Source organism: Pteropus vampyrus, unplaced genomic scaffold (genome assembly GCF_000151845.1).
Source record: "Pteropus vampyrus isolate Shadow unplaced genomic scaffold, Pvam_2.0 Scaffold152, whole genome shotgun sequence".
Classification (NCBI taxonomy): domain Eukaryota; kingdom Metazoa; phylum Chordata; class Mammalia; order Chiroptera; family Pteropodidae; genus Pteropus; species Pteropus vampyrus.
The window spans coordinates 350053-376813 of NW_011888933.1; the positions used below are offsets into that span (position 1 = coordinate 350053).

General features: G+C 34.2%; 1 protein-coding gene across 17 annotated transcripts in view; it reads right to left on the reverse strand.

The window, feature by feature from the left end:
- Positions 1–2961: 2961 nt before the first annotated feature.
- MAP2 (microtubule associated protein 2) overlaps positions 2962–26761 on the reverse strand; it is a 259216-nt gene continuing 235416 nt past the window's right edge. For 14 of the 17 annotated variants that reach the window (XM_011369630.2, XM_023536262.1, XM_023536263.1 and 11 more), the window contains 7 exons: positions 25581–25751; positions 24507–24654; positions 19866–20206; positions 12402–12494; positions 10415–10496; positions 7085–7197; positions 2962–6862 (listed from right to left, as the gene is read on the reverse strand). In XM_011369630.2, the coding sequence (XP_011367932.1) occupies positions 6647–6862; positions 7085–7197; positions 10415–10496; positions 12402–12494; positions 19866–20206; positions 24507–24654; positions 25581–25751 (1164 nt within the window). In that variant the 3' untranslated portion in view covers positions 2962–6646. The remainder of the gene's footprint in view (positions 6863–7084; positions 7198–10414; positions 10497–12401; positions 12495–19865; positions 20207–24506; positions 24655–25580; positions 25752–26761) is intronic. The other 3 variants (XM_023536274.1, XM_023536272.1, XM_023536277.1) reach the window with 1 other exon arrangement.

The window sequence follows — 26761 nt, forward strand, 5'->3', positions numbered from 1 at the left end:
TTGCTCTTTTGGGCTTTTGTTTAACAGAACGAGAAAGAAATAAAGAAGGAGAAAAAGACAAGCGGGTTTAGGCCAGAGGTGATAACTTCTACATCAATAGAGTCTAAAAATGAGTGAGAGTGAATGAAGTGGCCTGGGAATAACAACAGGCTCCGGTCGGCATTGTAGCCAAGGGGAGGGAACGGGCCCATCTCATAGGTATCCATGGACGAGCTCCAGCTGATTGTAATCATGAGAAAATGAAGGTTTGGTGTTGCCAATTTTTTTAACTTTTCAAAGGTCCAAATCCGGCATGTGTGAAGAGGAGAGAGAGCGAGTGAGCGAGCGAGCATGAGCGCGAATGAGCATGTGAGTATATTTTTGTGGGTGTATGTACGTGAAGTTTCTTCAGTTTGAAAACGCTTTGCAAGCTAGTGAAGAACATCTGGAGGCCACGGTTTATTACCTCAACCAGGCATGGGGCAGGAGATTTTAATGGAATTTGAAGGACTAGAAGTGAGAAAAGCTATGGTGTATTTGTGACAAAAAGGCATGAAAGCTAAAAGAGGGCTTTTAGGAGTGTGTCCATGATGCTTCTTCAACATACCCAGGAAAACCTAGTGAAGGACAGTATTTTGGAACAATTCTAGGTTGCTGGGCTATGTACTTTTGACATTCTAGCTTCAAATTACTTGGGTCATAGTTTTACTTGGGCACATAGTTCTACATAGTGTCACATCATAGAAAAGAAGAGGAACATTTTCCCCCTCTATAAGCTATATAGTTATTTTGTCATCTACATTATATCTGAGTTACTTGTCCCTTCTCAAGGCAAATAAATTCTTTGCCTTGTTGAATAATAAAAAGGAAATAAGACTTTCATTGTGACTCACCTCACCAAATAAATATCTCAATCCCTTGTGGTTTTAAAGACTTCCTGGAAGGACAAAATGGATGCTAATTTAAAAAACATCATTAAAGAGAAACTCTCATGATTTTGGCTAGATTGTACCAAATCTGCTTTATTAGCAAAGGAAGACTGAATAGAAGGTGATGACACCGTTGGTAAAAGTAGTAGGTTTCAGTAACATTAGAATGATTTGAGGTCTGGAACACTTCCAAAATTTTTTCGTTAGTCACAAGTTTCTACTATTTGGTAACCAAACTCTTTGACATCAGAGTTGGTGATGTTGTCTCAAGTAGTCATACACACACACACACATGCGCGCACACACACACACACTGCAATCTGATACCATATACAAAAATTAACTCAAAATGGACTTGCATATAAAACCTGAAGCTGCATAAAAGAAACCACAGGCACTAAACTTATGGACCTTGGTCTCAGAGAGGTCTTTGTGTACTTTACCCCAAAGGCAAGGGAAATAAAAGCAAAAAGGAATGGCACTACATCAAACCAAAAAGTTTCTGCACAGGAAAAAAAAACAAAAACAAAAACAAAAACAAACAAACAAAAAACCAAAAAGGCAGTCAAATGAATGGGAGAAGTTATTTCAAAAAGATACCTCTGATAAGGGGCTAATGTACAAAATACATAAAGTTATATAGCTCAACAACAACAAAACCAAACAATCCAATTGAAAAACGGGCAGAGAACCTGAATAGACACTTTTCCAAAGCAGATATACAGATGATTAACAGATTATATATATATCAATGCTCAACACTACTAGCTACAAGGGAAATGCAGATCAAAATCACAATGAGATACCACCTCACTTGCATTGGGATGGTGTTTATCTATAAGACAATAAGTGCCAGAAAGGATGTGAAGAAAGGGAACCATCACACACTGCTGGTGCGAATATAAATTTATGCAGCCACTGAGGACAACAGTCCTCACGCCCCCCACAACCCCGCCGCCCAAATATTAAGAATAGAGCTACCATATGACCCAGCAATCCCACTTCTGAGTATCTACGTGAAAAATCTGAAAACACTATTTCTTAAAGATATTTGTACCCCTATGTTTATTGCAGCATTATTTACAACAGTTAAGGAGCCTTGGGAATAATTCTTACCTGCGTTAGTAGACTGCAAAAAGAGTTCTTTCTCCTTAACGCATTAGTAAGGATCCGATGAGCTGAGTGCTTCTCAAACTTTAATGTGTAGATATATTGCCTAGGGGAATGTTGTAAATTGGTCTGGGTGGGGCCTGAAAATTTGCATCTCTAAGAAGCAACTAGGTGAAGCCTGAGCACAATTTGAGTAGCAAGGAGCTAAAGGATGAATAAAGATAGAGAATAGGGTGTATGGATGTAGAGGATGTCTGTTCTTATGACCTACACAGCCTAATTCCTCTCTCTTCTGGCAGTAGCAGCCTGACTTTACTTTGGAAAGAACATTTCCTCTCCACTATTAGTTCATGTAGTTCAGATGAGGTCACTGCTCCCTTCAGTCTCCTATCCCAACCACCTGTGATAAAGTTAGATACAGACCCAAGCTTGGCCAATCAGCACAACTGAGCAGGTGACACAAGTAATTCAAAGATTTTCAGACCTTGGCGTTTGGCTAGTGGTACTGAGAAAGAGGCTTTCTTTGTAGGTTGTGAAATCTGGAGCTTCCAATGACCATAATGAAAGGGTTGCCTGCCTAAGGAAGTCCTGATGATATCTTTTGAGAGCCCAGATCCATCCGTGCCCAAGGCAAATATTCCTGCCTAGTTGGTTATTTGAGTCAGTAAATTTGCCTTTATGCTTAGCCAATTCGATTTAAGTTTCTGTCACTTGCAACACATAGTGTCCTAATACAATAGTTACAGGGCCTGACACAAGTAAGAATTCAGCAGATAACTGTAGTAGCCTTCTTTTTACAATTTTTCTTTGGTTGGATTGAACAACATATATATAATGCACACACACACAAATACATACCGCAGTATATACATATATTTACATTTCCATATGAACGAGGGATAATTTTTTTCCCAGAAAAGAAATAACAATCTGAAGCTATCAGTTAGATGACAAGCAATTTTATTTTGCAAAACAATCACTATACAGCAACAAATACATTTGCAAATTTTGATTGAAAAACATGAACTAACTACAACCAGCCATTGAAGAAATGCCTTTCTATGATAACAGGCTCTAGAATTATCAGAAGAAAGAAACCCCTCACAGATTTGTAGCGGAGTGTTGGAACCATGGAATTCCAGCATACAGAGTATACTTTTTGTTGATTTTTTTTTCTTTTTGCTAAAGTTGAAGTAGATTTTCATGATTGACATTTCTGAGTTTAAAAATAAGCTTTTTCCTGCAGAGGGACTTGACCTCAACCTACACAATGAGGCTAAAATCCTAGGCATAAAAAAAAACAAACATCAATGCTGAATTTAGCACATCAATTTTTGAAGGCCTAGAATTTGCCTTCCCAAGCCATAAATCTACCTTTTTTTTTTTTTTTTTTTAAGACCATGAATAGTTTATTCTTCCTCCTTTTTGTGGCATAAAAAATATGAGAAAAACTGTAATTGCAGCTATGGTCAGAATCAACCACACTGAGATTATTTCTTTAATAATACTGACATGTTGTATTTTGGTCGACGATCCCATTTCCTACTGTATTACTATATGATTGTGTGAAGAAGGCTAGCTACCATTAGTACATTCTTCCATTTAACAGAGTTCTCTCTTTAACCTTCTTTAGCCATACCTAGTTGGTGTTACACAGGTGTCTTGCTTGTGGGTGGAATTTGAGCCCATCGTCCTGCTGAAACTCCGCAGGAGAATCCAGAGAGAGTTGGTTCCTAAATGAACATGGCCTTTGAAACTCATCATAAACTCGGATCTTTCCTGCATCGTTGTAAGGTATCCAATTCTTGGTTGCAGGTGACCCAGAGAGAGTGAGTCCATTGGAGAAGTTGGCCTTTTAACTCTTCACAGCTCTGGATTACTTATGTATCCTTAAACAGATTCTCAAAGGCTAAAGCCAGAGAGAAACTGGCATTAATAGATCTAGAATTGGAACTATGAAGCTTTAATTTCTAGATCAGCGTATGGATGTCCCCACAAGTGTGGTGTTCAAAAAGCTTAATTTGTGTTGTTAATCTTGTGAATGAAGGCAAGATGGGTTCCACCACACTCCCATAACAAGACATTTATCCTGTATGTTTCTCTCTTTTACTGGTACAAATTATTATTAGTTTCTTTTTGTTAACTTTATAAAGAATCACATTTCCACACAAAGGAAGAACATTTGTTCATTATAATTCTGCTGAGATTTGAAATAAATATTTGTTTTAACGCCAAATCTAATACCTTAGTGCTTCATATAATCTTTATTTTTTTATTTGTATTTGTAAGAAACTGAATTTTAATATAGAGCATGTTTATGTATTCTTAACTTTCATAAAAAACTTAAACTAAGTTGAAAAAAATTCTTGTTTCACTTGTTAAAACTATTCTAACCAGCGTTAACTTTTTTCTAGAGAACTTTAACCACTGTTTATCACTATCAAACATGTGAGAAAATACCATAAGTCTCCACACAACTATTCTTTCTTCTCCTATTTTCTGGTGCATTTCAAGGGAAACTGATGAATATAAAATGCCCCGATTGGTCAAATCAAACCTCACAGCAATTATTATGCAGAAAATAGATACATCAATAGTCCTACTCGGCAGTTTCTAACTTTTTGACTGTTGTATAAAATAACTGATTTATAAATAGTTTGATGTGTTTGCCTATGTAAAACCTTAGCTGAGAATGAATGGTGCACAGTTGCTCCTAGAGTTTCTTTTGTGGAAGTCACATTGGTTGTAATACCCATTGAGTCACAAAATGGCACCTGTGTCTCTTTGTCTTTGCATCCCTTGTCTTCTTTCTTAGATGCAACGATACTTCCTTTTTGTCTCATTATTGCTCATTTCTTCCTTTATATTTAGGAATTGACCTGACTCAAAGGAATCAAACACCTACCAGATCATTTGTCTGTAATTGTTCAGATCCAACCCACCAGCCCTGAGCAAGAAAAAGTATAGATAAAATACTAAAATACATCCATTCAGCCAGTAACTCACTGCTTTATTCAGTCCATTGACTAATTCATTGCTTATTCATAAGTCTAAGATGAATGATTTGTGAGAGAAATTGATTTGTGATTTCTGGACTGTATATAAAGTCAGAACAGTATTATCTACTGATAAGTAATACTAAATCATACAGTATTCCTCTTTACAGAGTGCAATGTTGGAGTCTTGGAAAAATTGATTTAGATATCTACATCTCAAATGTTTTGTAGCTGTAGCTTCTCAAAAAACAGTTGTTTTTTTTTTTTTCCTTTCTACTCAAGGAATCTTTGGGTAAGAAAGCCAAATACCTCCCATCAGATAATTTAATAAGCAGGTACTATTTGAAAGAATGGGATAACGTGTCCCAAACTCACACTGTTAGTTTCAACTTTAGCAAATGGAAAAAAAAAAAAAGAAATCTTAATGTCTTTCATGAATGATCACAGAAATAAAACCCAAACTATTCAGTGATTCAAAATAAGATAAGCCATAATCTTAAACCAACAGTCTGTAAACCCTTTTATGTATAACTGGACCCACCCCCACAAACTCCATGTTGGTGAAAGCAAAGAAAATTAAATTTTCTAGCATCACGGGAGAGACTTGTATCTGGCACTAAAACAGGGTTACAGCTTTGAGTTGTTACAGAAAGCAACTTCATGCTAAAACTTTTTGTCTTTTTTAATGTATTTTTTTTTAAAATAGGGAAAGAACCCTGCTAACATCTACTTTCACATACCTAAAATTGCAACACCAAAGGGTGCAGGAGACACAGATACTGTGAATAAGGAAGTATAATATTCAAGTATATGAGGAAATATCACAAATGGCCACAGAGAAATATATATATATTTATATCTATAATACTGTATCAAACAGATGGAAAGGGGATGTGAGACTGGTAGTGTGGACACAAATCTAGCTGATCAACTGACATTCTAATCAGACACGAGTCCATCCTAATCAAAGTGCTTCATTCCTAAAAGAGCACTTTTATACCACTTCCTCAAATACAGCTCAAATTCTTCGTAACTATTTTTTAATTAGCTAAATAATTTATTGAATTGACTTATACTCTGATATAATTATCCAGGTCCCAAATGTTAATAACTTAATCGAATCTTTCTTCCCATTTATACAAAATAACACTTAAAAAAACACTTATTTCTTACATGCTCTTCCCTTCCTGCAATCAGACTCCTCGATTTAATTTAACCTGTAATAAGTTAAAATGGGCAGTTTTATCTTTTCACCCAGCAACAGAATAGTGAAATGAGCAGCTTGGATTTTAACAAGGCCTTTCAGAATGTAGTGGATAGCCTTCAGGCACATGAAAGGTAAAAATGCAATTTTTAAAATGATAATACTCCATGCAAAACAGAGCAGAGCAAAAAATTGTCCAATTGTACTCATGTAAAGCCAGTGTCTTCCTGTTGCAAATGGAAATCGAGTCAATTTCTGCATATACTATTCATTTTTTTTTTTTATAAAATTGTAACAATTACTAGAGTTTGGGAATGAGAGTATTTATTTTATGGTTTGTAAAGAATAAACATAACACCTGCTCAGAGCCCACTCCTGCCAAGAGCTCATGCCTAAATATTATTACTTCAAAGCTAAATGAGAAATATTCACAAGCCCTGCTTAGCGAGTGCAGCAGTGACATCCTCGGCCAAAGTGGCAAGCTGAGGGGATTCGAGTAAGTTGATGCTTCCAGAAGAGGACACGTTGCTGAGTCGTCGGGGGGATGCCACGCTGGATCTGCCTGGAGACTGTGTGATGATCTCAGCCCCGTGGTCCACACGGGCCTTAGCATGCTCTCTGAAGTTCAACTTTTGGCTGTCAATCTGTTCAAGACAAGCATCAGTCTTTGTTAACTCAACCATCTTAAGTGGCCCCTAGATCTTTATATCCCAGAGCTGATGTTAACCTCACGTCTACTCAGCTCTGTCTCCCTACTTCCTGTATGTCTAGATCTTCAGTCTGGAACTTGTTTTGATAAAGAGTATTTCAGAAGGATCAAAAAAAAAAAAAAAAAGATACGATCAGCTCCTGACCTTGTTTCTTACCTTGACATTACCACCTCCAGGTACGTGGTGAGCATTGTCAAGTGAACCGACTTTAGCTTGGGCCTTTTCTTTGAAATCCAGTTTTACACTCTCGATTTTCACACGCCCACCACCTATGAGAGGAGAAAGGCTTTTAAATGCCTTGCTAAAATTAAAACTTATATTTCTCAAAAATGATTACAGTAGATAGACCATTGCAAACCACAAGCTTAATTAACTCTACTATACCTTTGACTATGGATGTGAAAGAAATTTTTTAGAATTTCTAGTCCATACCATTCTCCCCATATCATGCAAGATAATGACATCCTTTTTTTTTTTTTTACCATTATATGAATTACTTTACATATTAATACTTTTCTCCTCTACCCATGCCTTGCCTAAGATATCAGAGGGGTTCTTCTTATCTGTATAATAAATACTCTAAAAATAACACAATGAAAATATATTGTTGCATCTTTTCTAAAACTTATAATATTTAGTCTCTTATTCCAAAGGCAGCAAATTTTACTGAGATGAAGTTTTTTATTCTTCTTCATGGTAATAGGTCACTTGTCCAAAGAACTATTAGATTAGAAATGGTGTACATATATGGCTAATATATTCACTTGTAAATTTTCAACATTGATAGCTTGACTGATAAAACCAGATCAGGAGTTAAACTTTCTATAACTAGTAAGTTTTAAGAGCTTCTCATTTTAATTAGTAGGTGGAGCAAAAGGAATAGAATCTTAGGAGATCCAGTTCTTGTACAGATGTCATAAAATCTATCTGACATTGACTTTCACATGATAATATTAAGAGAGTTTTGACAATGCCATTTCCTTAATTGCTCATTAGTCTAAAACTTGAGGATTTGCTGATAGATAACAGTGCTACGTGCCACCGTTCAGTGTTGGCTCCCAATCTCTGAATGTCTTTCTGCCTTTCTCAAGCTTGCAAATGTAAGGAGTTCTACATTGGGTAGGTATTTATTGTCCTTTATTTTATCCTTGAGCACTTCTGAGTGTCTGCTGATGTCTTTGACCTGGAAAGAAGCTGGATTAGACACCTTTACCCGTCTCCACCTAAGAGATTTGTTTTTACTTTCATTAGCAAGTTGGTTTTGGTTGTATGTATTTTTTTTAGAAGGCTAGTGGTGACATGATCCTCTACTATTATTGCATCTCTCTTGGGATTTTGATTTGGGAAAAATACCCAAGAAAACATGGACTATTTATTATATTTTTAAATTTTGGACTCCTGATGCTTATTTATTTCTGTATCAAAGGGAAAGGTCTGTTAAGGCTTAACAGAGGCCTTATGATATTTTTCTTATGCAACACCTAGATATTTATATTAGCACCCAATTACTTGGCCAGGAACCTCTTAATGGTGTTATTGAATTACAAATTGAAAGTACATCATTCGTTCTTCTCCTAGAGGCTTAGAATGTGCACGATGTTATTTAACTCATGTTTACAGGAAAAATGTAGTCGTCCTTCCCTCAAAATATGCATTATTGCAGGAATTTTTATCTGGCCATGTAGGTCTCACTTGTTGATTGTGATGGGATTAGTGTGATTCATAAAACATTCTAATCTTGGTTAGAGGCTGGGGGATATTGAGGTTTCAATTAGATGAGATCAACTTTCTTGGGATCTTACTTTTCTATTTTTTGGTAGTCTCTGATAAAAATTGCCTTTTCAAGCTTTCTTTTATGATTCTATGTTGTGTCAATATAATCTTGTTAAAATTTTTGTTGAACTGTATTTTGAGGGAGAAAATAATGTAATATCAGCCCAAAATATATTCAGAAAAGAAAGCTTGAGAAGTCTATTTTTGTTGAAGTCCGACTAGTAATTTTTATGCAACTGGTAGAGAAGTCCATTTGAATTCAGAAATCTATGTCTTTGATTCTGAAGAATTCTGACACCCACCAGGAGCAGTAATTATGAAAGACTATATATAATCTTTATCAAGCTTCATCTGTCCTGAAGTGAAGTCAGTAAGACTAGATATTTCAATCCGTGCCTCCAGGTGTTGAATTGTTTCCTTTACATTCTCCTTAGATAGTCTGCATTCCAAAGTAACTTTGTGAAAAGCTTGCTATTGTTAGTTAAGGATCATTATGCTAATACTTCTTTATGAATTTAGTCATCGAATTGAGTTATTATCGAAGTAGGAGCTAGAGTTAGAAACAAGTGGGAGTCCATGACAATAGTCTTTTATGACCAGTAAATCTTACACTTTCTTTATCTACATAAGATTTTTCTGTGCATTAAGATCCCAAGTGAATTTGCTTTATGAATACCCTTTGTCAAGTGAAGCCTGATTTCTAGACCTGTTTCCAATACATGTAACCATTTTGACATGTATCTTATCTACCTTTGCTTTTCAACTAATAGATCCTTCTTAATAATCTTCTCATGATCAGAAATCTTACTGGATTCATTCTTATATCTTGTTTCTGATAACATTTGAGACAACGATAAATGGAAATAGTCTATTACCTTGTTTAATTAAGATGCCAAGCATAGATGATTAAAATCAATTGCTTTCTCTTGTCCTTTTATAATTCAACAGTACATATAAGTTGTATCAAAATATTACAAAATCAAGAAAGTTACAAATTTCATACTTTTCCATTATTTACATATGCGTGAAGGCAGGATTTAGCAAAAATATATAATATAGATTACTCAGAAAACAAAATGGCTGATAATACGTTAGATTCGTACTTTAAAGAGAGAAAAATCTCTAGAAAGCATAAATATAGATTTTACTTTAGAGTGCTGGCCCTATAAGATATTCTAGAAAAACAAGAGGTCCATGGTCAAATAAGTTAGGGAAGCATTGCATTCTGCTGATAATTCACAATGTTTATTGACCTAGGATCTGAGAAATTCAGCAGATAAATTTTTTCAGCTTTGCTTAAACACAATCCTTATTTTACATAATGTAGAAAAAAAACAATTTTGTGAAAAATCTTTAGAAATGCTGCTTTTATCCCATGTAATTATGTACAAATATATGGCCCAATGTATTTTATGGACTATATATTTCAAAAAAGCTCCACTATGAATGTTGAATACACAGAGATAAATGCATCTTATATATTTTTAAATTTTTAATTTGTCCTATAATAAATGGTCTATTTATGGTAATTGAGATTACTTGTCCAAATGAAGAGGTCTAAATTTCTAACTTAAGTTTCTACTAATAAAAGGATTAAGTATCGGGATTTTGAAACATCCTTCCAATTAGGTATTTCTCGCAATAAAAATTTTGCTTGTCAATTTCTTGAATCCAATTCAATATTTCTCAAGCTATCAAAAACTATTTGTTTACCTGGCCTGTGGCGGATGTTCTTCAGAGAGCCACATTTGGATGTCACATGGCTGAGGTCTATCTTCTTGGTAACAATCTGTACCTGTGCGAATCACATAAAATATGCTTAAAATAGTTTTGACATGAATAAACCCCCAAGCTCACACATAAAATCTAGAAACACATCCAAACTCACAACACACAACATATCCAGGAACCCAAACTGAAGTACATACATACACGAGAACACATAAACTCCCATATGTCCTCCCACGTTTGGTTGGAAAGAGGGACCCAAGTGAAGGAAAATGCTAGAATAGAAGATTTTATTAGTGGAAAACAGATCATGCCACAAGGAGATAGAAACACCTGGATTAATAAGGCAAGCTGTCACTCAGAGTATGAAGCCACAGCATGTTAAACCTTTCCATAAGCAAAGAGCCAAGTAAAGAGATAAATTATTCTTTAAAAAGTGATTTTTACGTAAAAGTGACCAACAGTACTTATAGATACAAGGTGATCAACATTGCTTTAAGATACAAGAAGACGGCTGTAAAAATCCTTTTCTAAAATGTTGTCCTATCTTGGCTAAATGGAAAATTTCTTGCACAGCAAATTATAAAATGATAGCAAACCTTTTTTTTTCCTTTTCATGTTTTATTTATTACCTCTCTCAGTATTTAAAACAGTGCTTCACCAAGTGTGCTTCATTGTTTGTTTGCATCAGAAGTACAAGGGAATTACTGAATCGGACACTGGGAATAGGACCAGGGAATCTGCACATTTGAAGAAGTGATTCTCTCCAGAGGAAAGTTTGAGATTATTGCTTTGGAGGTCGAAAGCCCCGCTACTTACTTTAAGATCGTTAGTTAACTCAACTTATCCTTTTCTGCTTAGGCGTTTTGACCAGCAGCACCTGCAGTAGAGGACAACTGGGTTGATCCTCTGATCTCCTCAGGTATTTACTGGGACCAACATTGCTTCTGTGAGAGGGTAGGTGGTGTGTACTTACAGTCAGGGTGACAGGAAGGAGGACAACTCTGTCCATGTAAATACTGACCCTGAGGCTTAGCCCAGTACCCTTGGAAGAGATCAGAAAACCTTGCTATCCATTTCCCATGACAGTGACATTTTTAAGCTCAGTAGAACTGCTTCAAGCATCAGGGGACAACTGCTGGAGAAGGCAAGTGCTTGTCTCTCCTTTCACTGCTTGACTCCATCTCTGCCCAGCTGAGGAACAAGGAGCTAAGAGTTATTAGACAGGTGAGAATTCTGGTTTTGATACCCTGTAAATTACTTGAGTCATGGATGGCCAGAACCTGAAGTTTAGGTGACAGGATCTGGCTTGAATTTTCCTGTTTCAACTCTCAACTACAGTTGAGAAACATGGATTCATCTTTCCCTTCCTCTCATAGGATATTATTTCCACTCAATTTAAGAGACAGGAAAAATCCCATCAAGATGTGTATACTGGGATTTGCAACCTTTCACTTTGAATTACAGATGAACTCTGCTTCGCCAGTTTTGTATCATTCCAAGTGATATCCTAACTTTCATGAATAATGAAGCACAAAAGATCGACATTATAGACTTTGGGTATTTTCAATATATCGGTCTTTGCCTCAAGAGTAATTTAAATGAAGCTGGAAAAGTATGTGCCCAGGTTACTTGTGCAGGAGAACAGAGGCAGCGTGAGCAAATACCTTGAAGCTGGAGGCTAGCAAACAAAATCAGAAAATAAAGTGGGTTTTCCATCTCCCTGAGTGCACCCCATTAAGGTTTACTTCCTCAACTGAAAGCACGAAATTTGCTGATGATCTTACAGGGAAGGATGGGAAGCCCATCACCTGAAATGTGAGGCTGACAATCTCCCAGACCAGTGGACCACATGGAGCAGCAGCAAGAAAGGGGTATGCGTTGGCAAGGAGGCAGAAAAGGAGACAGTTTGCTGGCTGTGCAGAAGGCTCCACACAATCAGGACAGCTTTCTCACAGAAGCTTCTACTTACATTTCCGCCCCCAGCAGAATGTTTGATGTTATCCTTGGAACCACATCTGGACTGAACCTTGCTAAAATCGATCTTCTTGTTTAAAATCCTAACCTAAAAGGAATTGGAGGTAACTTCACTGTGTGTTTTTTCAGTGTGCTTGGTGTACGGAAGCAGAATGGTAGTGCCAAAGAGTCTCCAAACTCCCTCCCACCTACGTAATCATTTAAGAGGAAAAACTAACGCTGACACTAAAGAGCAGATCTATCTTATAAATATGAGCCTCTATTACCCTGGACTCCCAAGGGTCAAATGCTTGAGAACCTTAGAGAGCCCAGGCGTAGGCAGATATAATTTGAAAACAATTGGAAGAATAGAAAAATAAAACTTGGATCACTGGTGAGGAGAAGGCTTCCAATATTACGGGCAACATCGGGACTCATGGTTACTCTATGGAAGGTCTAATAGTATATAGTTCAACCCAGGATCCTGAAGGATATGCCAATGCCTTATTCTCCCACCCCCTTAATCTTGGCAGTCAGTCATCACAATTGTAAATTACTTAGTACACTTGACTTAACTGTATTATTGGCCCATATACCATAGGTGAGGCTCATAATTGGTCTAGTCAATGCTATAGGTGAGGATACTCATTCATTCAGAGGAAGAACCACTGGTTTTCTAAGAAGGTTGACAAGGAGGCTCTGGGCCACCTCTGCTGAAAGAGCTTGACTATTCCTCTTGCAGGTTTTGCTCAGTGGTCTTCTGGAAGGCTTCTCTCTGACAACTGCTCATAAAAAGCCATTACTCTCGGATGGTGGGTATGGAAGCATTCTTTATACTTTAAGAGGGGATAAAACCAAGGACCATTAGTTAGCTGACTTGTTCTAGGTCATGCAGAAGTAGTTCATGCCTTGCTTTCATCCAACTTCATGTTAGGTGTTTTATTTCTATTTTCAGTAAGTCCAGGGTTCATCTTGAACACAATAGCAAATCCAGACAACAGCACATCCAGATATGGTGGAATGTAATGTACAAAGTAGTAACTCATGACTTATTTCATATGTCTTTGGAATTCTGCATGTCTTGGGGGGGCAGATAAGCAATATAAGGATGGAAAGAGGTTTATTTTTTGTTCGTTTGTTTGGTTTTACTTTATCTAATACTACTATTCTTCTTCCCCTCCCCTAAAAGCTAAAGAAAAATCATGTTTTCAATACTCTAGGGGACAATTTACCCTCTTATTAAAAAAAAAGGCTAAATAATTTTATCCTAGATATATAGCTGTGCCCTCAAGTAATATCACATCTCTTGGTCTTTGCAAAAAAGAGTAAAAAGTTCAAGAGGACACGAATTCTGGCTATTTTTAACTAGACAAAGCTTAAATTGCGATGCCTGCCAACACTGACAAGATAGCTACCCCTTACAGGGAAATATCACTGACAACTTTCGTTGGCAGCCTAAGGGAAGTGCCTCTTGTCAAAATCTGAATTCAGAAGACATGATGCTTGTGCCACTCTTTAGGGCATAATAAAAATAAAATTTCAGAAAAAAAGGTGGATATCACTGAATCTATATCTAACAATAAGTATAGCCACACTCTAAAAGTTTCAAATAAACTGTACATACAGATAGATACCTTTAAGTCAATAAGGGCCATTACAACTAAAACCACATAGATAGATTATGTTTAGAAAGGAAATAATTTTGATTTATTATTTCTAACAACACTTTTTATTATTCTCCATGAAGATCTAATTATTTTGGCAATAAAATAGAATTCACCTTAAGCCATTTTTCTAAATCTTGGGGATATACAAGGTCTCATATTTCATTTACAAATTTTAAATTAGAGACCATTAGAGTACCAATCAAATGACTCATTATCAAGTAGTCAAAAGCCAAATGTTAAATCTGATTCACTTGTTGCAAAAATAGAAATTCCAAATTTGGTTGCATGAATCTGACTCTAACATTTAAACAAATTTTTGACAATGTTTATGATTTCCAAAGCAAATTATTCAAACCCAAAGGGGTCACACACATTCTCAGCACTATTTAGGGATAATTTAAATCTTAAAATCCTAAAATATCAAGGCCAAGTTCTGTTGATTTTTTTCCCCAGATTTTATAGAGAGTCATAGATTTTCTAGTGAGAAAAATAGCTGGCCCATTTCGATGGTAGATTTTCTCAGCCTGTGTATGCTCAATCTACAATGTAAAGTAGACCTTTGATATGCATTAATGGCACATTCTTTACATATTTTCATACTTGCAATAGTGTCATAGTATCTTGCTTTTCTCTAAAATGAGGCAAAATATGATATTCGCCAGATTGCTTGGTAGTTGAGTGGACAAAAACAAAACCACTTTGGGCAGTGGATGCTTGATGCCTTGTGTAGTTTACCCTCTAGCTTGACAACTTGTATTCGAGTACCCACCTAGTCCACGTGACTCACATTTATGTCTTAGAAAAATTACAAAATACTTCATGCCAAAGATCTCTAGGATCGTTTACAAATAAATTTCATGAAGGTAAGAATTTCAGAAATTGTCCGTTTTGTTCAATTATGTTCTCAGTACCTAGACAATAGCATGATACAATAGGTACTCAATAAATACCTATTGAATAAGTGATTGAGTAAATGAATATACTAATTTGAGTTTCTAGAATTATTTAGGAACTGGAAATCAGCTCACCATGTTATTTTAAAGATGCCAAAGTTGATTTTAGAATTGATATTTCATTATTGATGCTTGATATTATCTAGAGGAAATCAAAAGTTAGCTAACCTTTGTTTTAAAACCTCAATTTTAAAAATTATTAAAAAAATAATCTATCAGTTGTAGGCTAATACAAAAATATGATAAAAAATGCAACACAACTTTCCAAATTTAATGATCTTGACTTTTTAATAGCGTATTCATGTAATACATTATAAGCATTAAATTATTTCATATAAATATTAATGAAAGTTCAGAAGATTCAAATTTCAATCCAAGGCAAGAAAATCTTGGTGTGGAAGAGAATGTTAAATAAAATTACCATATTCATGTTGTGTAACAAAAGTTAAAGCAAACAAAGACTAAGGTATATAAAATTGCGTACTTTGTAGACAAATGATTATTCACTAAATAAAAATGATAGAATCTGACTTTAAAGCTCAGGCATTAAAGGGTGATATTAGAAGCCCTATGTGCAAGATGTAGGTAATGTCAGGACTTCTGTTTATTATTCTGTGAATATATGAAAGTTCAAATATAAGGTGAATATTTCTGACATCAAATGTTCCTTTATCTGATATATCCATATAGAACTGAGAGACAGAAATTAGACTGCTTTATTTCTAGATTATAAGGGTATACTTCATAGGTTCTATTATAATGAATTTATCTAAATAAATTTTTTAAAAAGATGCTAGGGTAACATTGACTGAGAAATAATAGGCTGACAAATTCTACAAGATCTGTTACATAAATGAGTACTATTGTTTTCTTAAAAAGGAGTGACTTTAAGATACTATTATCTTTAACCCAGCTGACCTGAAAATGACTGACTGCTCCATGAGTGAAGCTGAAATACATAATTTACAAGGTAATCCATCAAATCCATAGAAATGGCCTTGTAGAGATCATGATCTACCTAACCACCCTATCCAACAAGCTGTAAATGAAAACAACTTCTGTGAAACTACTTCATTAGTAACTTTCAACTGTTACCAGGGTACAAAAATTGTGCTTTCTATGCTGATCTTCATAAGGCTGATGGAGAAAAAACAAGAAACCTGTCAAAACATGTAGACATAGTCCATAAGTTAATGTGCCTATAAGACATACACAGAAAAAGTACCAAGTACCATTCATTGAGTTGGTGGCTAAATGTCTTTATGCCATGCATTTAGAGAAATTATTTATTTTCCTATCTTTGTTTAATCAAGTAATTGTGTTCTTAAAAAACTAAAACTATTCTAAATTTTAGATTTAGACTTAATGTTAGATTAGGGAGCTAACTACATTTAGATGGTTTCAAATTAATACACTTAATAAGATAGTCTTACCTTTTGCCTTGAGATAAATTAGCCAAGCTCACTATCTACAGTGAATTCTTTCCAATAGAATGTATTTGTTTTAGCTGAACAGATTAACTTTATTGCTTTCTGTCATGCTCCTCTTATTTTCAGCTAGTTTATCTATGCCATTAGGCACTGATTTGCTAAGCTGAACTAAGTCACTCAGCTAAGCCTCCTTGCCTATACAAAATGGGACTTTTAATAAGAGAGATAACAGCTAGAAGCATAAAACCTACACATATGGAAGAGCAATAAATGTCCCAATTGGAGCAAATAATAAAGCTTCCTAACTTGGAAAGTTGTTGAATTCCCAAAACACATATATCTTTTATTGTACATTTTTTCTTCCAATTCTTAGTGATTCCACAAACTTTAAAACAATAATAAAGCTTTTAAAATTAAATCATTTACATACAATCTAACCATTCTAAATTTTATGGTAATAGAGCCTATGCAGAAGAATTAAAGTTACATCTACAAGTTTACTCCCATTTTTATTAATAAGAATTGTGTGACTATTTTTTCTCAATACCTACAGACCACATATCTGTATTGCAAAATCTGGCTTCTATAGAAAGTATCACTATTGTCCTGTCCTTTTCAGTGGTTCTGAGTTGGCTACTGTCCGTTCAAATATCCTAGGATAATTAATTTACAATCGAGAACAACATACAAGTGGCTTTAATTTGCCCAACAGAGTACATTTATGAATTCTCAATCAGATAACAAAGGTTATCTGATGTGTTAAACACATCAGCTTGATAATTTCTAAGAAGTTTTAGCATAAAAGTTTTCCCTAGTCATTCTATAAAGTGGAAACTATGATGATCCAATCAAAACCTCCAGTTTAACATGTACAGAAAAAGAACCTGTCCTCACTCTCTGTACTTGAGAAGATCATACACTAAAAGGAGGCTTTTAAGGGGATAGTGTTAAAGTGTTGAGTGATATATTTTTCCTACAATGACAGTTCAACTGCAGTGCATCTCAATTTCCCAATTCACTTCCTCCTCCAATTTAAATGCATTGATGTCATCTATGACAAAACAGAAGGCAAATATCTTCCTCCATCTGTTTCTTATCTTGGTGAGGAGAACCTCTTGCTTTTCCAACAAATGTCACTTCATAACTTCACTGTTATGAATTTTTTCCAAAGTTATCTGAAGCTGAGATAGGATAATTTTGCAGCAGGTTAACAACTCCTTTATTAAACAAGAGAGTTTCTTCAAATGACACTGTGATTTTGAGGCTATTTTTGTTCTTTCTGTAATTTTTGTCATATGTCTTTATTTGTCCTTAATTACCATAATCTCTAGGGCAAGTTTAGTTCAGTCAAGAGAATAAGACATCGTTATATCAATTTTATAAATTACCAAGTACCAAGTATAGTAGAAGTCAATTAAAATTAGACAAAAATATTCACAACCGGATATGATAAAGAAGCAGAAGACGAAAATAAATGTTTTCATATTTTTCGGATTGGTTTAACCTCAGTGATTCTAGAAAAGTTGAGGCTAAAACCACTCTTTTTGTCTCTACCTTGAAGAGCACTTTCAATAAAATCCCATTATAAAATTTCCATGTCAAACTATATCAATAATTATTCCAATTTTTTTTTTTTTTTTTTTTTTTTTTTTAGTTTCAATGCAATATCTTGAAAATAATCTATCTCCTTGTGGTTCTAAAAAGAAACAGATTCTTTTTCAGTACCAATATTTTCCAGAATATAAGAAGTAAACCCCACATTTAATTTAGGAGAATACTAGAATATGGGGATATTTATGAAGAGAATTGATTTTAAATATACACAATATTACTCTATATTAAGGGGGGCCTCACCCAAAACTAAAATGACAAACTTTAAATTGGTACTAAATTGATTTTATTCAACTTACTCTTTTAAATTATGTATAAAATATAAAAATAATATGAAATTTGGATATTTCCAAAAAGCCCAAAATATTTCTTTCTCTTGGATGTGAAAAACTCAGATAAATATAAGAATACTAAGAGATTTTTAGAATTATAAGTTTAAATTTGATAGAATTTGTTTTTTACTTAAAAAGAGTTTTTGTAGCTCATATTTTTAATGACATCTTTCTACGACAGAGCATCCTTCTATGACTATAGTATTATATAGAATGTTATAGTTGTTCTGAAAAAGACATATTAAGGACCTAACTTTGGTTGATTTTTCTTAACTTTTGGGGCTTTCCTGAACAGAATCATGAAACAGCAAATAATTCTGTTGCTAAAGGAAGGAGTAACACTAAATTTTTGTTCCAATAGTGAGTAGGTGTCCTTGATAGCTTCACATTTTGGTTAGCTCTTTCTTCTAAGCCTGCCCTAAAAATAAATTCTCTCTGCATGAAGAAGAGATACCAAAAATCAGTGGCAGAAAATAAGAGACAAAAGAAAGAACGGCAGAAAATAATATTGAGGTTGAAAGGAAAGGCATTCTTGGGATGGTGAAAGGGCATTACAAGTTTGTTCATGTACAAAAAAAATTATTACTTTCTCTATTCTCTCAAGGATGGGTGTTTTATCTCTTCAATGACAAGAAAAGTCGAACTATCCCATGGGTAAATCAATATTGCAAAGGAAATAGTAAATGACATTTGTATTATCTCCTTCCGGGCTAATTGTTTTGTCCAAACGCACAGTGTACAAGCAAGGTTCAGAACTCAAGGCTCCATGTTTAGGAAAGATATGAATGTTTGCTTTGGAGGTGCAGTTAAGAGTTAATAGGTATAGCTTTACTAATAACTCTATTCAATACAATAGATCTTAAATAGGGTTCTGATACAACATTTTGGTCATCGGAACTGTATAGAACTGTCTGTTTATTATCGACATGAATGTCTTCCCTTTGCAATGTTTAGGTAATAGCAGCCAGAGAAGAAACTTGGTAAACCATGCTGAGATTTTGGAGTGAACATGGAGAGACTGTATTAGATGTAATCGGAAATTCTTGAGGAAGAAAGAAGGAGATGAAACTCGAATCACTAAAATAGAGTCAGATGAACTCACAGTCAGGATCTAAAATAGAATGATCAGATTTATACCATAAATGTCATTTTAATCTCTTGAAAGTTAAAATCCACAAAGCAATAGAGATACATTCAGAAAAGGTCTGTTAGGCAATAAAATGAAAGATTCTCCTATATGGTCAGATCAATTTTTATCTAATAATAACCAGAAGAAATGGACTTGGCATATGATTTTCATTATATTTTATAAGCTAGGTTTCTCAGACACATTCCGAACTCTTGGCGATGAATTGTAACCAGTAACTCTTTAACAGCTCTATTTCCCTATTATTGGAAGAACTGTTAGCTTATAATATGAGGAAGGCATCATAATAATTAGTGGGATTTCACACCTGGCAGCACATACTTATTTAAATGATTCTTACCTGCCCCCCTTTAGGCTGGTATTTGATGTTGTCTGTTGATCCGATTTTGGATTTGACATTCTTCAGGTCTGGCAGTGGTTGGTTAATAAGCCGGAGCTGCTTGGGAGTGGCGGGAGATTTTGGAGGAGTACGTATGATGGCGACCTTCTTCTCACTGGGCACCAAGATGGCAGATTTAGGGGTTCCTGGTGTGTGAGGGGTTCTGGGATAGCTAGGGGTTCCAGGAGTGCCTGGTGTACGTGAAGAATAGCTTGGTGGGGTGCCAGGAGTGATGGCAGTTGATCCAGGGGTAGTGGGTGTTGAAGTGCCACTTTTTCCTGCTCTGCGAATTGGCTCTGACCCTATATTAACAAATAAAACAAAACCAAAACCATAGCATCAGAAAGTTCTCCTCAAAGTATCTTCCTTCCCATAATTGTTAGAACTTGCAATACATTAAATTTCTAAAGTGTTTAGAGTACGGATTACAACAACACTCAGAAAGTTGAGAGCCTCCTTTTTTTAGGCTCATAATGTGGTGACGTTTTTTGAAATTTCACTGCTATCACTGCAAGAGTAAAATTTGAGTTTTCCTGATTTGTTTTTCTTAAATATTACTACGAATGTTTTAAAACTATTTTTTTACTTGTGTGATTGTTAGAGCATACAAAGCTGCCTTTGGTTGCAAAAAAGATCTACATTTAATGTTCTATGTGGGCTCATATTTCCTGAAGATTCCTTGTATGGTATGCGGAGGATTCATTTTTCTGTGTAGTAAATTCATTCTGACATCCAGGTGGATATAACATAAAACTGTGTATTTAGATGACATAATTTTGGCCTGTGTAGAAAGTTATTTATTGAAATATGTTTCAAAGTTACTTCCTCGGATTATACCGAGGAGTAATGTGAGTTGCAAATGCATTTATTGAAAGCTGTTCAATTACATCAGACTTTGTTCTACAACACCATGTATTTCCTTTATAAGGAAATTTACTTCAGCTGTTAATACCAAAGTCTATTTTTCTCCTTAGAAAACTAGGATGTTTTAACAATATATTCACAGTAAATCTTGTACCTGAATGTTCTTTCTCCTCTATTTTCATTACTAGTTTGGCAGTTTAGAATCAAATTAATAATCCTTCTCAGTCAATTACACAGAATATTATGAGATGCATTTTTTTTTTGCCTCAACTTGACCCTAGCCTCATTTTGTCATTTAACTCTTTTGCCCCCATTTTCCTATACTATGTTCCTCTCATATTATCTTTTAAAATGTGTTTCTGAATGTCATTTCAAATGCTTTTTTGAAAGAATGATATAAATAAAAGTACATATTACAGATTTCAAAGCACTTTTGTGAATACCAAACATCTGACAACCCCCCCAAAAAAACTACTTGCAATCATTAGAAGCAGCTCTTCTTATCCCTGATTTAAAAATGAGGACGTTGAGGCTCATTTACCCAGATGATACTAAACTCTAAGCCAGGTATAATATTTAACTTCTTAATATTTAACTTCCTCTTAACATAAAAACCTTTTCTCTTAGAATAATACATTGATTCCAATCATAAATGTACAAATTCTTTTACTTTTTTGTATTTTATAGGAAGGGCATACTTTCATTTTTTACTACTGAGTATGTGTACTTTGTAAAAAAATCAACAAATTATCTAGAAATTTTATAGAGGATAAAGGTATAACTCATTAATTTTAATCCAATGAAGTGGAAAGGATCTTAGAGCCATCTAATGTAACTGATCATCAGTGCAGGAAGTTCTTCCTGACAAGGGGGACAATTAATCTTTGCTTAAATATTTACAAGTAGTACGCTCAAGAAAGCTTCTTAGATAATTCTAATATACAGACAGTGTAAATCTACTCATTGATCTAGGCTCAATCTCCTGGAGAAACAGAACAATTTTATTTCCTCTTTCAGTGAACCGTTTCCACGTATCAAATGAAAGTTGCCCTGTGTCCTTCTGGTCTTGTAACCATAAGGGCTAAACATAGGTAAATGCTTCAATTTGCAATATGAAATGGGATATGAGAAGACTGAAGTGATAAATTACTATGCATTTTTATTGATTTCCAAAAAATGGCATTTCAAGACCAGGATGATACAACAACCACAACCAACTCGGCTCTACTAAGTTTGTTTTACAGACCAAGTTTTTGATGTAGGCTTGAGTCAGTCAGTATGTCCTTCTAAAAAAATCTCTTTAGAAACCTTATTTCTTCCTTAAAGGTTTTCTTTATGACTTCATCATCTCTGAATAGCTCAGATCTTTTGGGGATAGGGATCTTCTCTGTATTATTTGTCAGTGTACCTACCACTAGTGTCTTTCATGGGACCTGAACACAGGAGGTGTTCAAAATATTTTCTTTTTAATGTTACAAACTGGATTCAAAATTCATCAAAGTGTGTTGAGATGTTTTTTTTTACTTCCCGAAGATGAAGCTTAAGCAATATCCTGGATGTACATAATCATTTTAACTAAAAGAAAAAAAATTTTAAAGGTAAGTATCATTTCTATACTCAGAAAATGGCTTTAAACTTTAGAAAACCAAAGGATAAAGGTGTTGTGTTGCATCTGGAGAATTAGGAAAAATCACTACTATTAAGCCATTAATTAACACTGCTGCACAACAGATATAAGTTTTTATTGTAATAAGTTACGTTCTAGTCATCAAAATAACAAATGAGTGTTTCTTGAATGTTCTGAAGTTAAAAAGAGTTAATTCTAAGACACTAAAACAATTTAAAAATTTCAGGAGTTACTTTATTAAACCATGCTTTTATTTATCTTGTCAACTACTCATAAATAATGTCTTTCCATCCTCTTAGGCTAAATGAACTTACTGCATAACATTGTTTCTTTCAAATTGTTTCAATAGCTGTACAAAATGCCAGAACATTCTTGTGTGCAATTAAGATGACAGGCAAATTGCATGCTCTTCTAATTGTCCTTGTGCCTTTTAGCTATTGCTATGTAGAGATAAAATAAACCCTATGTCCTTAGATTATCAGAGTATCAGTTACGTTCGCTGTCAAATAGTACAATGAAATGTGCTTATGTATTTAAGTACAGTTGGAAAATAGAAATAGAATTAGCTCAGAACATAAAAAGCAATTTATATACAGATACATTTTAAAGGACAGAACACAGTGGTTTGAAGATGTGGCTTTACAGATAAAGTATAATTTTGTTTCCATAGCAACAAATGCAAGCATAATTCAAGGTGTGCTTTTGAGGAGCACTTGATGCTTTTGTCTTGTCATGATATTCCCAGGGTTAAGCCAATTTCAACTCCAGATATTTGGAGTTAAATCTTTCCTCAGGAGATAGTGTTGACTCTTACGTGCCTTCTTTGCAAGTTCATTTGAATACTTAATTTTCACTAAGGTAAAAAAGAGTTTTAGTAATTTCAGTGTTCCTAGCACATATTTCAAGGATGTTAATACTTCATAAAACTAAATGATGTAGAGCACAATTGCTCTAATTATAATAAATGCTTTAATTGTAGGTAAAAAAAAAAAAAAAACCAAAACACTATTTAAATGTCATGAAAAATAGTTGCATTTTAAGTGGGCCAATTATTCAATATTTAAAAAATAAGTGGTGAAAACAAGTATAATGTGATAGTAGTAGCAATTTCCACCATTTTGTAATAGATTTTAAATGACAGATACTATTATTCAAGTGACTCTACAGAACAGTTCTGTAGAACTATTTCCTCCAAATAAATATAAAGATGACATTAAGAGGACAGGTTGTGAAGTTATCAGTGGGCTGAAAATCAAATTCAACCACTTGCTAGCTGTGTAGCATTGTACAGGTTACCCTCTCTATAAAGTTAGTTTTTTTTAATCAGTAGATTTAACAAGGTTATTAATATCTAACCACCAGCACTGTTAATTAAACTGAATGAAACTGTTTCTTCAGATTTTAGCACTTACAAGTGTTTGAAAATTGTAGTTATTTTTGTTATAATATAAACATACTTATGAAAGTAATTTGAACACATGTTTACTAGAGAGTCTTTTTGTAGCAACACAACATATAAGTGGGTAATATTTGGAACATTTTTATATTCTTTACATAAATTGTGATAACTTCCAACCAGTTCATGATGGGCCATCAGTCACAAGAAATTCAAGCTACTGCACAGAACATGCTATGTTTACAGCCTCATTAAAAGGTAAATTCTTAACTATTTGAGTAGGATCCTAGATTTTGATTGCTGACTTTCCAATTAGATTTTTGAACTTGGATTTCTAATAAGGATGAAGGTTATACAGATATATATATTTTTAAATCCATGACTATTGGCTTTCTCTATTAATTACTTCTCTCAAAATTTCTTTTTACCCTAAACTTGAAAAAAGAGAAATATATTCTGAGAAAAATGACCTTGTTTCATTTCTATTTAATGGATAATAAAGCAGCATGTACTCATCTCCTCCACGAATCGTTTTGATTCAAAATGCTCTTTTGGACCCATCAACACTGGATTTTCTAATTCTTAGGACAAATGAAACCTTTTTTTCAAGCATGTTTTATCTGAAAAGTGAAAAGTATAAATGCAGAAGCTCTACTCCACTTAAGGGATTTAAAAAAAAATGATTACAAAGGAAGCCAAACCAAAATAAACCTACTAGTAGTCCGCCGTGCTGCAGAGGCGATAGAACTGTTGAGAGAGAAGGAATTCTCATCTCTGTCTCCCGATACACCTCTGCGAGGAGGGAGAATGGACGAGGGTCTGGGCAGAGAAGAACGCTTTTCTGGGCTCTTGGTTACTCCATCCTGATTGGGGAAAACAAAAGGACATGGGGTTCTCGCGAATCTTTATTTTAATTACACAAAGTGATTACATTGCTCTGGCTACTTTTCTTCCTGTGCTGATAGATGAATTTCTTTTAATACACACTACTGAATTCCACATCCTTATAAGCATTTTTTACTTTGAAACTTAGAAAGAATTCATATTTGCCTAGAGGTTTTATAAAAATATATTATCTTGGAGTTGGGGTTACTAATTAATTGTGAAGTTCTGATTTTAAATAACATAGATAAAATAAGTTTATTACATAAGTTATAGTAAATTAGTAATCTTACTGAAAAATCTTTATTAGCATAATTTATTAATCTGCATGCATAATATTCCTAACAATGACCACTGCCATATATTGTACATTTATGTGACAGGAACTCTAAGCACATCCACTTATGATTTAACTCTCACCACAAAATATCACATGCATTTTATATCAAGGAAACAGGTTTAACCAGTTCATGTAATTTTTTCAAGATCATCAAGTTGGTAGGTGGCAGAGGTTAGTATTAAATCCTGATATGTCTGATGCTGAGTCCAAATTGTCTGTTATATTATACGTGATACAATTTGTTATTAGATTACACAACATTATATATAATATGCTATATGTAACACTTAATATATTTTGTTTGTATTTAGAATTTTATTAAATAGCAAATAAATAATAAATTAATAATGGATGGCATACCTAGAGAAAGATGTTTTTAATTTTTTTAATGGTTAGAACGTTCACTGAAGCTTTTAATTTGCATTTGTTTTTCATAAGGTCTATTGTTTATATGTCAACCATTTTAGAATTTAAAGTCTTTATTTTTATTCATTTACTGAAATGTGTCCTATAATCTTTTCTCAAATGATATTCCTTTCTGCGCTTTTGATTGACCTGCTGCCTTACCTTATTCCCTGATTCTGAGTATGGCAAACCGTCTGTGGAGCCTGCTGAGGTGGGCTGTATTAAAAAACTGTCAGAAAAAGTAGCCCTTTTAATCAGACTAGGGCAGGCTGAGCTGCATCTTGGGGACTTTGTGTTACCCTGTAAGGCAGGAATCTTTGACAAGGTAGAATTCTAGCCATGAAAGAAAACAAACAAAAGCACAAAATAAACCAAACTATGAAGTAAAATGAAAATTAAAAATGTATAAACATATAAGAAATTAAATGTATACATTTAATAAGAACACATGATAAATGCTTATAATCAATGATAGAGATGTATATTTATGTGAGAACAAGAGACTCTCATTGGATACCTCTTAATTTAAGAATACTCATTTATGGGAATATAGATTAAAATATTCTTTATGGATTTTTTCGTACAAAATTTGATTAATCCATAGGTTTTACAATGAAATCATATCTGAAAAATATCTTGAGGTTCTGTTAGAATTGTTCCTTTGATAAACAGAGCTCTTAAGGTGTATATATAACCAATATCTTGGTCACATTTCAAGAATTTTAGGACAAGGTATATTTCAAACCTAAGACGAAAATTTGTTTTAAGTTGAGAAAATACATTTTTAGATTATCTACATTGCTTTCATCAGAAAATTGCAGAGTTTATAATATAACGAGTTCATTTTATGAGTAAAATGCATACTGGAGACCAAGTAATATCATAAAATTTATAACGTTTTTATGCATAGACTATAGTTTGTATGATGTGTTATTAATTCCAAAAATGAAAGTCAGCACTGAAGAGACTGCCTATAAAAATCACAAGACTTCATTTACAGGGGTTGATAATCCCTAGGGAGATTGTCAGCAAGTTTAAGTAAGTGGGTTGGATGTGTATGGCTTTTGGGGAAAGCTAGAAAGCTATGCTGACATGCCACATGTCTCATGGGAAACTGTATTAAAAATACAGACAAGTATGACAAAGCCAAAGAGATTTTTATCTTCAAGTAATTAATATAATTTAGCTGTTAGAAAAATAGCAGTTTAAACAGATTTTTTTTTTTTATCTCAAGTTTTAATTTCTGTAGCCGCTTTAACAGAGGCATAAGTATTCATGCATTGCACAAATTTCTTCTTGTTTTACAGATCCAGCACCTTGTGTGGGAAGTGCTAACTGGGTCA